At 31.5% G+C, this 12,473-nt stretch overlaps 1 protein-coding gene across 1 annotated transcript in view; it reads right to left on the minus strand.

Annotated features, from left to right (window-relative positions):
• Positions 1 to 35: 35 nt before the first annotated feature.
• Positions 36 to 12,473, minus strand: part of Sol1 — a 110,952-nt gene continuing 98,514 nt past the window's right edge. Inside the window, exons 8-12 of the mRNA XM_074258271.1 lie at positions 11,527 to 11,713; positions 10,346 to 10,533; positions 5,377 to 5,584; positions 3,373 to 3,617; positions 36 to 698 (exon numbers count right to left, since the gene is read on the minus strand). Of these exons, the coding sequence (XP_074114372.1) occupies positions 628 to 698; positions 3,373 to 3,617; positions 5,377 to 5,584; positions 10,346 to 10,533; positions 11,527 to 11,713 (899 nt within the window). The 3' untranslated portion in view covers positions 36 to 627. The remainder of the gene's footprint in view (positions 699 to 3,372; positions 3,618 to 5,376; positions 5,585 to 10,345; positions 10,534 to 11,526; positions 11,714 to 12,473) is intronic.

The following is a 12,473-nucleotide window of genomic DNA, read 5'->3' on the forward strand; positions in this document are numbered from 1 at the left end:
GACGTATCTGATCACATATGGTTTAAAATAACATATGATCATATAAACCTCAAATGATCTAACCATAAAATTTTTATATAACCCCAAAATTGACTATCACATATGATCATATACGGTAAAATATCTGGCGATATATGATCATATATAATCTCTCTTCCATAGACTATAAAATTCAAACTAACAATAAATATCACATAACCAACAACAAAGATAATAAATACTAAAATATAAAACAAAGTTACCCGAGTAGATTGTCAATAAAAGTTGGCTCCATCACCACTTGTCGATTACAATTCACAATCTTCCTATACATTATAACCTTATCAAGATTCAATCGACCTTCAGTAGCTCATACAATACAAATAACTCTCCCGATATTGTAGGATATCTTTTAAATACATCAATTATTATTACATTATGTACACATACACACACCTTCACCTCAAGAGGTTCGTTGTATTTAACAATACATCTTTTTTTTTTCTGGTTATGTTATGTGTGAAGAAGAATTTAAATAAGTTTTTTTTTTTTTTTTTTTTTTTTTTTTTTTACAACAAAATTTTTCACAGATTTTATTCACTGTTGATCCAGTTATTAATTTTATCAGTTGTCGTCTACTATATATATCTAGTAAAATTTATCGGTGATAATACCGATTATAAATAGGACATATAATCCTAGTATTACTGCCTTTGACGCTGAAACAGATATAAAAAATATTTATTAAATTGGTTATCTTATTCTATTATTAAATTTAAGCCAAATACACTATTTTGATAACAACTAAATGTATAATATAATAGAATATAATAAACACATATTGCAATCATAGTCGCGTCAAAATGGCGAATATCTATCATACGGAAATACCAAATAGTAAATGATTGTCGTTATTATAATCAAGTATGTTATGCATAAATACAATTGATGATTTTCGACCGAGTTTGTTGCAGGTCTACCTTTTCCGGTGATTGTTAACCATATTATAATGTATATAATGTAATACATTATAAATACTAGAGAATATATCCACACGCTCTGAATTTATTATTATCTCTCTTTCAGCATGCATTTGCGGTATGAAATATTGGGAGAATGGGTGAAGGTACAAATTAGTTTAGATTCAATGAAGCTGCATGCTCAGCGTTCCCTCGTTATTTATCTGCGCTTACATAAACAAATATCGTCAAATAATATTAGCTTTGATAACTTAATTGTTTGGATTAGTTGAACGCCAAGGGTATGTATGCTTAATGTATGTAACATGTGGGGATTTTTGGTAGCGGGATGTCTAAGTGGATTTCAAGGATCTGGGTAATCATTAAATTGTTGCAATTCAAGGATATGTAATTTATCCATGTCACCTCCATATTTTTCACAAAAACCTATTTAAAGGTTTCTATTCAATGCAATCATTTATGGATTCACAAATACTGGGTACGTGGATTTCCGTATGGAAATCCAGAAAAAGGCATGGATTATAGGTTAAGTGGATAATCCGAAAAAAACCATATGGAATTTTTTGACATTGATTGACTAAAGTAATTTTTTTATTGAAATGGTCATCCATAGGCAAAGGAATTGTGTTAAAAATAGTGAGGAAAAAGAAAGTAAGCTTGGAGAGTTGTAGTGTCAAACTAGCGGAAAAGAAGCTTACGCCAGGAATCTTAGCAACCTGGTATGTAACTGGGTACAACAACTGCCATTACTATTACTATTACAGTTGACTTCTATCGCAAATGCAATCGTTGCTGCGACATTTGAGACATTCGAAGGAGGTTTTTGACCCTCTAAAATCTATAAGACTTACCCAGCATTCGTAAAAATCGTACTCGCGCAAACTCCGAACCGAGAGAAAATAGGTACAAAGCAAAAACATATAAGTAGACAAATATAAAACAAAAATAGAAAAAAAAAAAAAACAACGAGAATAATACGTTCCCCGTTGCGTTATTGAAATATTTTCATACACATGTTTATGCGCGACGTATTGTGCTATTTTACAATATTGTCTAACCTGCCAATAAATTACCCCGAAACTTTTTCAATAAGTTTTTCCGTAGCACAATTAGGTCCCGTAAAAAAGTTGTAATTTTAAAATTTCCCTTTGTCACAGTCTGCAAATTAATTCATTTGCTGCACTGTTGTATTTTTTTTTTTTAAGGTTCTAACCGGAATTCTTTTTAATCTTTTACAGAGCTTTAAACGGATTTATCAAGCTTTATCCGTCCTTTATTTAATTCTCATCAGGCCGTATTTATTTTTTTTTTTTTTTTTTTTTTTTATTATTTTTATTTAGTTAACGTTTTTCGTAACAAGAAACGCCGACGATATGCGGGCAGGAAACGGATGTCCAATTGGATTTTATCTTTTACTTATTTTAGAGTATCGCTATTGTCTAATATCCCATTGAGAGTTTTAGTGAAACAAAATCACGTTTAATATTGGATTTTATCTGTGCATACAATTATATCAAAAGTAATACCAGTCGCAAGAATGCGAATAAACGCCCGATGGGTGGTATGATACTAATCCACTGGAATAATTGCAATTCGAATATCAGGGACCAAAGAATCGGTTGAATGTCATTGGAAACGTAACAAAGGATACGGGAATTACAATATTTTTCGATGTCGATGATCATCTCTGCCCAGAAATATTGATTTGAATTTTTTTTTTTATCATTTTCTGACAACGCCAATATAGTTATTTCTAAATTTTGCCGCGAGGTGGCACTAGTTAATAATTCTAATGACGTCATTAGAGTTGAATTAAGGTTATAGAGAGAGAGAGAGAGAGAGAGAGAGAGAGAGAGAGAGAGAGAGAGAGAGAGAGAGAGAGAGAGAGAGAGAGAGAGAGAGAGAGAGAGAGAGAGAGAGAGAGAGAGAGAGAGAGAGAGAGAGAGAGAGAGAGAGAGAGAGAGAGAGAGAGAGAGAGAGAGAGAGAGAGAGAGAGAGAGAGAGAGAGAGAGAGAGAGAGAGAGAGAGAGAGAGAGAGAGAGAGAGAGAGAGAGAGAGAGAGAGAGAGAGAGAGAGAGAGAGAGAGAGAGAGAGAGAGAGAGAGAGAGAGAGAGAGAGAGAGAGAGAGAGAGAGAGAGAGAGAGAGAGAGAGAGAGAATAAGGATTTTTACAAGTGATGTAATGCAGTGAAGCGAAAAATAAAATTAGAAAACGTGCAAGGTGTCTATTGTAAAAGTGTTTGACCCGAAAGCTGGTAGTGAATTAATTCCTGCTAACAGAATTATAACGACATTGAATTAATCGAAAGGTTGCTTTAATGGCTCCCTGTCAGGTGACTAATGGTGGTGCGATAAATATCGATTATGCAACGCTTGCGAGGTAAGATGGAGAATTATACTGAGAGTAATCTTACCCGTGGAAGTGGATCCATTAAGAGGTGTCTTCATCGTATAATTATCCTCCTCGTCGAAGAAGACGTAGCTGGCATTGAAGCCTGTCCCGTCCAGCCGATCGTTACTTTTGAATGTCACCCGGAAGAATTTCCGGTCGCTTTTGATGTCGAACTCCTTCAGTTGCCCGCAATGTCGCGAGTGCTTCCGATCAGGTGACATATAGTTTGAAAATTCGACGTAATCGCTTGCTGACACTGCTTCGCAACTGTAACAAAAGATCCTGTTAGAACTCAAAGCTGTCTTGAATTCAACTTTGACGGCATTGTTTCGATAACCGACCACCATTTTTCATTTTATATCAATACTTGTGCTAAACTTTTTTGGATAAATATATTAGATAAGTAGGATTGAGTGATATTTATTCAGATTTACTTTTCGTTATTTATTCGGACCTAAAAGTGGCTATTTGGGTGATTGATTTGTTATACCAAAGCGTCTTCTTTATATGTACCCGAAACTAAGGATCTGTCTTTTAGGATATTTCTTAGTTTTCTCGTTACGTTTCTTTGCTAGTGACTTATGATGGGAATTTATCATCTATTAATGTCAAACAAAAATGTCACCGTTATTTATGTATCCATTGTGACAAGCTAAATGGATAACTAAATCGATTTCGTGACACAAGTTTATGGTCAAAATGTGACACTATTGTCGTTTTTTTGATTTATGGATAGTTTTTTTTTTTTTTATATGACTTGGCACAACAGATCTAGAGAAAAATAAAAATATAAAATCGTTCAATTTTACTGTTGACAATATAATTATATATTAATTTTTAAAAGGTTAGATTTCAGGCCCTAATTGTCGCACAAGATTTTTGTTAAGCTCTCGACCTAGACCAAAACAAACCCTACAAAAAATGTTTAAAAAGTTTTTTTTATATCACCAATATCTTCGGAGATATCGCCATTTAAAAAGTCCCCAAATATATAATTTTATACAAAGTTAAAAATTGCAATATCTCGGGTCCTAATTATTCTACAAAGTTTTTTTAGCGTTCAAATTTATCAGAGTTTGCTGACCTTTGACCCAAACATAAACTAAAGGTAACACCCCAATTCCGAAAGTGCTCAAAAATATTGATAAAGAGTGTCGACAACAAAAACAATTAATTTCGGCAATCAAAGTTGATCAAAGCGCGTCGAAACAACAACTTTAATCTAAAACTCTAGTTTCCAATGTCATCCATAGACGTACCGTCACAATATCGCTCATAAAACAGTCTCCGAACTTTACATCACCTTTATTCTCATACATTGTCTACATATGTGTACAGAGTATCTCGTATCCGTTGTCATGCAATTGAATTTAGTAGTAAACACGGAACTTGTTAGCGAAAAGTTTTACAACCGGGACAGTTTGTATTAAGTTAACCTCAATATTCATTAGATTAATGAAACATCTTTTTATTTCAAAATTTTCATCAATTTTATTACTCTCAGAATTTTATAAAAATATTGCGTTTTAAAGCCTCAAATTAGAATGAAAAAAACGCAATTTAAATTTAAAAATTTTCGTGCGAAATTTAAATAAAAAAAAAAATCAATCTTCAGGGATTTAATATTAATTTTTCAGCTTCTTGAGACTATTATCAAGTATAATTAAGATACTTTAAGTGTTTAAAAAAAAAAAAAAATTGTAATATGACGAATTTAAAAAAAGTTTTGTATGAAGAGAACTTTAAATGGTTAAATTAAGTCAAGGAAGATAAATGGTTGAAAGTTTCTCGATTTAGTAAAGTTAATAATGAAAATAAATATTGACTGCACAGTTAATGTAAGTATTGAAGTCAGAGAAATATTAATAATAATAGTAAAGTTAAATAGAGTGTTGATGTAAAAAGTAAAATGAATAAAAATATATTAATATAAAATATGGGTAATATTATGTTGAGGATATAAATATTTGAGGTAATTAAAGTTTATTAGGTTATTTAAATAAAAATGTATTAATATAAAACTTACGGTAGTACTCCTTCAACGTCAAAATAATGGAAATGCAGGTGAACTTTTTCCGTCTGCTGGCCGTTAAAAAAATAGTGGCACTCTGTGTCACGGGGATAAAATCCAGGATAATTTGGTGATGCAAATGTACCATTTCGTGTTTCATTACTATTGAATACAAATGCGCATGTAAAACTGGATTCTTGTCGTCCAGTTGTTATTCCGAAGTCTAATTAAATATGCGAACAGAACAAATATTTATATATTCATTTATATTTATGCTTACAACGTTTATTGTGCTGCATAAAATAGGTGGAGGGGATAGAAGCTTGATTGAAAAGATTTTTAAGCTTTGGCTCATTGCACTACGTATTATCTCAATTGAATTGAGCATAATAGAGTTTGATTGCCGGGCTTAGGATCATAATTTATGATAATAGAAAGAGTTTATTGTTGTAAATAGCTGTGTAATTATCGTACAAGGATTTAGTTTGGCTTATGCCATTCTTCATGAAAAATTATACAAAAATCATATAAAAATTTTTTTTATACAACCAATATCTTCGGAGATATCACCAATTCAAAAGAGCCCAAATATATAATTTTATATAAAATTTCAAACTTCCATATTTCAGTTCCTAATTATTGCACAGAATTCTGGTTGAATCCTCGACCTTTGTCGCAATAAACCCTACAAAAAACATTCTAAAAGTTTTTTTATACAACCAATATCTTTGGAGATATCGCCATTTAAAAAGTCCCCAAATATATAATTTTATATGAAATTTCAAACTTTAATATCTCAGTCCCTAATTATCGCACAAAATTTTTTTTTGTCTCTCAACCTTTATCTGAATATAAAGCTCAGAGAGAACAACAATAGTAATTGAATTTATTTGATAACAGTGTGAGCTAATTATTTTTGAAAAAAAAAATATTGACAGGCTTTGAGAGAAGATACGTTGGATGATGAATCGGTATTATGGAACAACCAGATATAAATAAGATATTCAATAGGAATTATTTCGAGTAATTTGAGATTTTGAAAAGTATTGAGCCAGCAATCAATGGTGGAAATGATAGTGATAATGATAATAATAATAATAATAATAATAATAATGGTAGTTGTAACAAAAAATATTGGAATTTTTGTTTTCATGAGAAACTGATAGCATAAATCAAATAGATTCCCGTTGTTTTAGCCCGATGAAAGCTACAAATCGACGTTCCGTATTGTGAAATATGTTCGACTTAATAAATCGATAGAGAAGGAAGCTCTGATGTTTTTATGTTTTATTGTTTATTTATACTGTTTGGTTAGGCAATTTTGTATTCAAGTGTGTTACAAATAATTTATTCATAAATCTAAATTTTTATATAAAATTTTAAACTTAAATATCTTAGTCCCTAATTATCACACAGAATTCTGTTAGGGCTCTTGATCTTCGTCTCTAAACGCCCTGTAAAAAATATACTCGAAGTTTTTTTATACCACCAATATCTTAGGAGATATCGCCATTTAAAAAGTCCCCAAATATATAATTTTATATAAAATTTCAAACTTAAATATCTCGAGTTCTAATTATCGAAAAAAATCCAACAAAAGGTCATTTTTTTCTTTTCTAAATCCTCTACATAATACTATCTTCCATTTTCCTCTATCTCATTCTTCAATTTAATCTAAAAAAAAAAAAAAAAAAAAAAAAAAACCCGACAAATACAAAATAAAAATAATTACATTCCCACAATAACTCATGACATTATCCGAGATGAGATTTAAATTTTAATAACCTCATCACAGCACAAGACTACTCATTAGCATAATAAACATGCGGATGAACAACGTCCATATAAACAAATAAACAGAGCAAACAAAGCGTGTCTGATCAATAATTCACAGGTAGTCACTGTAAATTACACTATTTGTCGGATTTTCATCCCCGTCAGTTTATCGAATTGTTCTAATTCACTTTGATCCAATTGTTAACAAGTCAATGCCATTTATTATCTCGATCAATTATCAAATATTATTTTCTAGATAAAATAATTGAGAAATTTGCAAGTGATTTAATTTTTTTTAAGCCCTGATTAAACAAAATGATTTGATATGGTTAAAAATGATTATTTTTTTAATTATTTTTAATCCTGTCAAATCATGTAAATCATTTCAAATCATATCTCTTAAGGGGCATTCAACATTGTGAAATCATTTTTAATCATTTTGTTTAATAAGGGAGGTTTAATTCATTGCCAGTGACGTCATTAAATTTTTTTTTAAGTATTGACCGCATATATTTAAAAATATTTAATTAAGCTGTCACCTGATAAATTGTTTTGTGCTTTTGTTTATTTTTTTTAACAAAGCTTTTCATTTTTCAGAAGACTTTTTTTTTTTGTTTACTGACAAATCGTCAATACACTGGGATTTTCAACACTCGACATGTAATCACCGTCAGGGAGTACCAATAACGTACGGTAGAAGGGTGAAATAAAAAAAAACCACAATTTTTTATTGATGGTTACTTAATTGAACAAACACGGGGTAAAATGGTCGGTTAAAAAATATGTATGTATGTTTAGTAGCATTAAAAAAAAAAAAAAAAAAAAAAAAAAAAAAAAAAATAGTGCTTTGCTGACAATTTAAACTACCAGCAATCTAACAGCGCTTTGATTCAAAAGAGTTATTCCCAACGAGGTTGTCACAGGTTCGATAAAACGATTTCGGCGGTAGTGAAACTTCCATTTCCCAGCTTATGTGTTTCGGTTATCACTCTAAGCTTGTTCTTTTGTCGACTACTAGATAACCCGGTGATAATTTAACGGTAGTGTGTTCGACAATGAAGATTTTATTGTCAAAGAGAATGTCCTCTCAATTATTCATTTCATTTCTGGTCAGATTAGAATTTTAATTAGGGGTAACCATTTTAGAACACTTGCGATTTTAGCGCTAATTTTATGCGAGGACCTTCGGTCTATCATTCTACATTTAGTTATAAAAAATCAGATCAATTGGTTAAGTAGTTTCTAAGTTATAGTTATTACAAAAATTGAGGCACAACCCAAAGCGCGGCAATGAATAATTAAATTGTGATTTATGGGCTAAATATTGGAGATACGAAAAAATTATAGGAAACTTTTTTGATAGGAAATTAAACTCTCTATCGAAGAGGTTCTTATCAATTTCCCCGTAACTCCAACTGTTTAGCCATAACTGATGAAATAAAATACAGAACCTGATTTATTTCCTTTTTCAAGTATTCTTACCGATAAACTCATAAAAATAACACTCAATTTTCATTATAATCACAGCCATTAGTTGTACTTTAACCATTTAACACCGTAAAAAGCATCTTAGCGCCTCTATTCTCGGTAATACGAGAAGTATCCGTAAAATTGATAAAGTTTCACCGGAAAAACTTTTATAATACTTATTTTTTAAAGAACCTAACGTCTTATATATGATATGATATAACTATCATAATATATAAATACAAAAAAATAATTTATATGCGACCATTTTATTCTTCTATTCTGTAATATATTTTTTTTTTTTTTTTTTTTTTTCAAAAAGAATTTATAGGTTATACAAAAGCGTAAAGAGATGTTTTGGGGTTGAGACGCTGGCACATGTTTTGTTAACGCCAGGTTATGTGTAAGGGCTTGAATTTATAACCTCTTGAGAGGGATAAAAAATTTTTATTGCCGTTTACGGCCTTTCTAGAGCTCTTCTCAATTTTTATTTCTAATTGGTAGAAAAAAAATTGTTTTTTTTTTTTTCTGAAGTGCGAAAAACTTTTCTGGGTTGAAAAACATCTAAGTGGGAAATAATATCCCGTAAATGATAAACTTTGTTCGTATGAAGGAACAACAGTTGCCAGATATCTGAGAGAGTTTGATGAATCAGAGTTTTCTTGGCAACTATTTCCGGGTTTTATAGCTAGCTAGCTCCCACACGGAAATAACACTTGTCAAAGTTTAGTTAAACTTTCTAACTGGGCAAATGCTGTGTGTTATACCTTGGATGATATTAAACCGTTTTACTCAACTCAAGTGTCTGTACACATAACATACACGGGGTATAACATGTTTGCCTAGTGACGCAAAAACGTTGACGGTTATGTTCTTGAATTTTCAGCTGAGTACTCTTACAATATTGTTGAACTTTCCTATTTCGAAATATGAGTGCTTTGACAGTTCTTTTAAAAAAAAAATTATGATTTTTATATCCTGAAAAAATATTTCTGCAAACGAGAAGAAAAAGCGCCACTTTGCCACCTAGCGGTAAATTTTGGAACTTTTTTTTTTTTTTTTTTTTTTTTCAGCTTCTACTAAAGCTCCCAAGTCGTAATTTCCTACAAAAATTGACATCTTGTCTTCTGGTACATCCTACTTGCGATAAAACCAATTGATAGACACGAAAACTTATTTCCGTCATTCGAACACGCAATAATTCATTTCTCGGTTAAAAAAAAAAAAAAAAAAGAAGAAGCGAATAAAATATAAAGTAGAAAAATTTGCCGTGAAAAACATTTAAGTTTGGACATAAAATGACGGCATTATCTTGTTTTTCGATGTCATAGTTTGACGTTCGAACCTACGAGCTCGTAAATATGTCATTCAAGGTTTGGCTGCCGCTCAACAAACTAAAGAACACATCACTGCGTTATTCCACTCGTTCCCTGAGGACCTTTCAGTCAATTGGAAAATTCCACGTCTTTCGAACAATATAAGTCTTATATAGACTGTATTCACATGCGAGGCTTGATAAAATGTATGAAAAAATAGGTGGGCCGTAAAAATTGAAATAGAAAGAAGAAAAAATTTGTTTAAACTCCAGATAAAGTACTTTTGAGGGGTTGAGGGGCATATAGGTCGTTTTATATAGAGCTTCTTATCTCATCCACACTAACGGTTTTATGCAGCCTCTGAATAGAATAGATTTGCTGGTAGATATTTCCTGTCGAAAGTTTGGCCAATAAAATTTACTCACTCTCGGTAAATGAATATATGGCTTTGAAGCCTCGTGCCTGTCGTGATGACTGAACTCCATGGAATTCCAATAAAAGCCGAGCACCGTTGCTCATTAATGGCCGGGGAGTTGTCCCACAGAATGCGTCGATTCTCTCCATTTTACCGCCAATAGGGATAAACGCCACCAAAGAATCCACGTTGTCACATCTGGAACAGATAAATGAGTGTTAATACCTACATATGTTTATCGGCCAATTTCATTTACATATTTTACTAATATGTGACGCTTTCATTCCTCTGATAGCCAATTTTCCGGACAATACAATTATATACGGAATTTAAAACCTCTGTTACTTCGATCCTAATTATCACAAAAAATTCTGGTTGAACTATCGACCTTCAGCATCAAAAACCCTACAAAAAATATTCTAAAAGTTTTTTTATACAACCAATATCTTCGTAGATATCGCCATTTAAAAAGTCCCCAAATATATAATTTTATATAAAATTTCAAACTTCAATATCTCCGGGTCTAATTATCGCACAAATTCCTGCTAAATCTCATTATTTTTCTCCTCCAATCCTCTACTACTTCCAATTACAATTTTCTCCGACTTGAAAATAAAAAAAAAAAAATTTATTCCGCACCTTTGATCTCGACATTCATAATATGTTCCACACACATCTTGGTAACATTTCGAAGTAGAATAACGGGAATAAAAATGTAAAATTAAATTAAGCCAACAAGTATAAGAGAGCTTACTCAATCTTGTTATTTGATTCGTTTGTAAACTTTGTAGAGTCATGAGGATCTATACACGCTTTGTTGGAACTAAACAAGATTTCCACTCTGGTAGATGCCCTCGGCAACGTATCACCCTTCACAATTGCAATTCCTTTGGGTATATCCTTGATCATACGCTACGTTTTGATCATACGCAAGGATATATAAGGCAAGAAAACGACGAGCAAAATATAAAAGGAAGAAAAATGTATATATATATATATATACATGTGTTAAAAGGATGTTAGGGGAGCATATGTGCATCGGAAATTCGCTGACTCAGAGCAGTGTCCTCGAGTCCTAGTAAATTTTCCGGAACTGGAAGTACGGGCTCACCTTATATCATGCATTATAAATTATATATAATATGGTTTCTGGAAAAAAAAAAAAAAAAAAAAATGGATGACCTTACTTACCCTTTGGGGTCACCGGGTGCGTCGACTAAATTGAAATCCTGGAAGACAATTTGCACCCTTTCCTTCCCCCGGCCGTGGAAATCATAACTGCAAGTTGATCGCGATGGATAAGGATTTGGATAACCCGGTGACGTCACTATTCCTGTTTTTGTGGTGTCGCTGCTAAATACCATGTCACAAGACGACGCTGAAACATAAATAATATGTATATTCAATGTATGTATAAATTTATGAAGAAAAAAAATGATGAATGTGCGACTAAAAAAATACTTCCGCCCCTGGAGCTATTCTTCGTGCAAGCTTTTCAAGAATAACAAAAAAAAAAAAAAAAAAAAAAGTTTAACGTTGTAATTTCTCCATTATACTTTCAAGTTTATAGAACCTCTCGATTATATTTTCTGTATCTATTTTCGTGTTTATAATTTTTTTTTTTTTTTTATTTTTTATTTTAATAACAACCGAGGTTTTTCACTCGCTAGCTCGAACAATGTTCGCCTGAATTATTTTTAAAAATCAAATACTGCATTATTCATATCCCAGCTAGGAAATAATGAATAATAATTATTACTTTTTTATTCTTTAGATTGGTTTTAATCGATAAAATCAAGAATTGATTGATTTAAGTGCTTAAAAATAGAGGTGAAGGATTTTTAATTTAGAATTATAAAGAAGAATAATAAAAAATACACAGAAATAAATAAATTAAAAAAAAAAAAATAGTTTGCAAAGTCACCGCTAGGTGGCCACGTGGCGCTGTTCTCTCTCGCTTGCAGAACGAAATTTCCAGAGTATATAATACCATGTAAAAAAAAAAAAAAATTCACTTCAAGACTTTAGAACGAAGTTCTATTGCAAAACAAGATTGTTAATAAATAATTAAGCTTGTTCGTAAGTTTATAAATTCAGTGATAACCAAATACGACTTAATTCGTGTAACTAATGAGTAA

The sequence above is a fragment of the Cotesia typhae genome, unplaced genomic scaffold (assembly GCF_013202065.1).
Source record: "Cotesia typhae breed Kobodo isofemale line unplaced genomic scaffold, CoteBio_Ctyphae scaffold_91, whole genome shotgun sequence".
In the NCBI taxonomy this organism is placed as follows: Eukaryota; Metazoa; Arthropoda; class Insecta; order Hymenoptera; family Braconidae; genus Cotesia; species Cotesia typhae.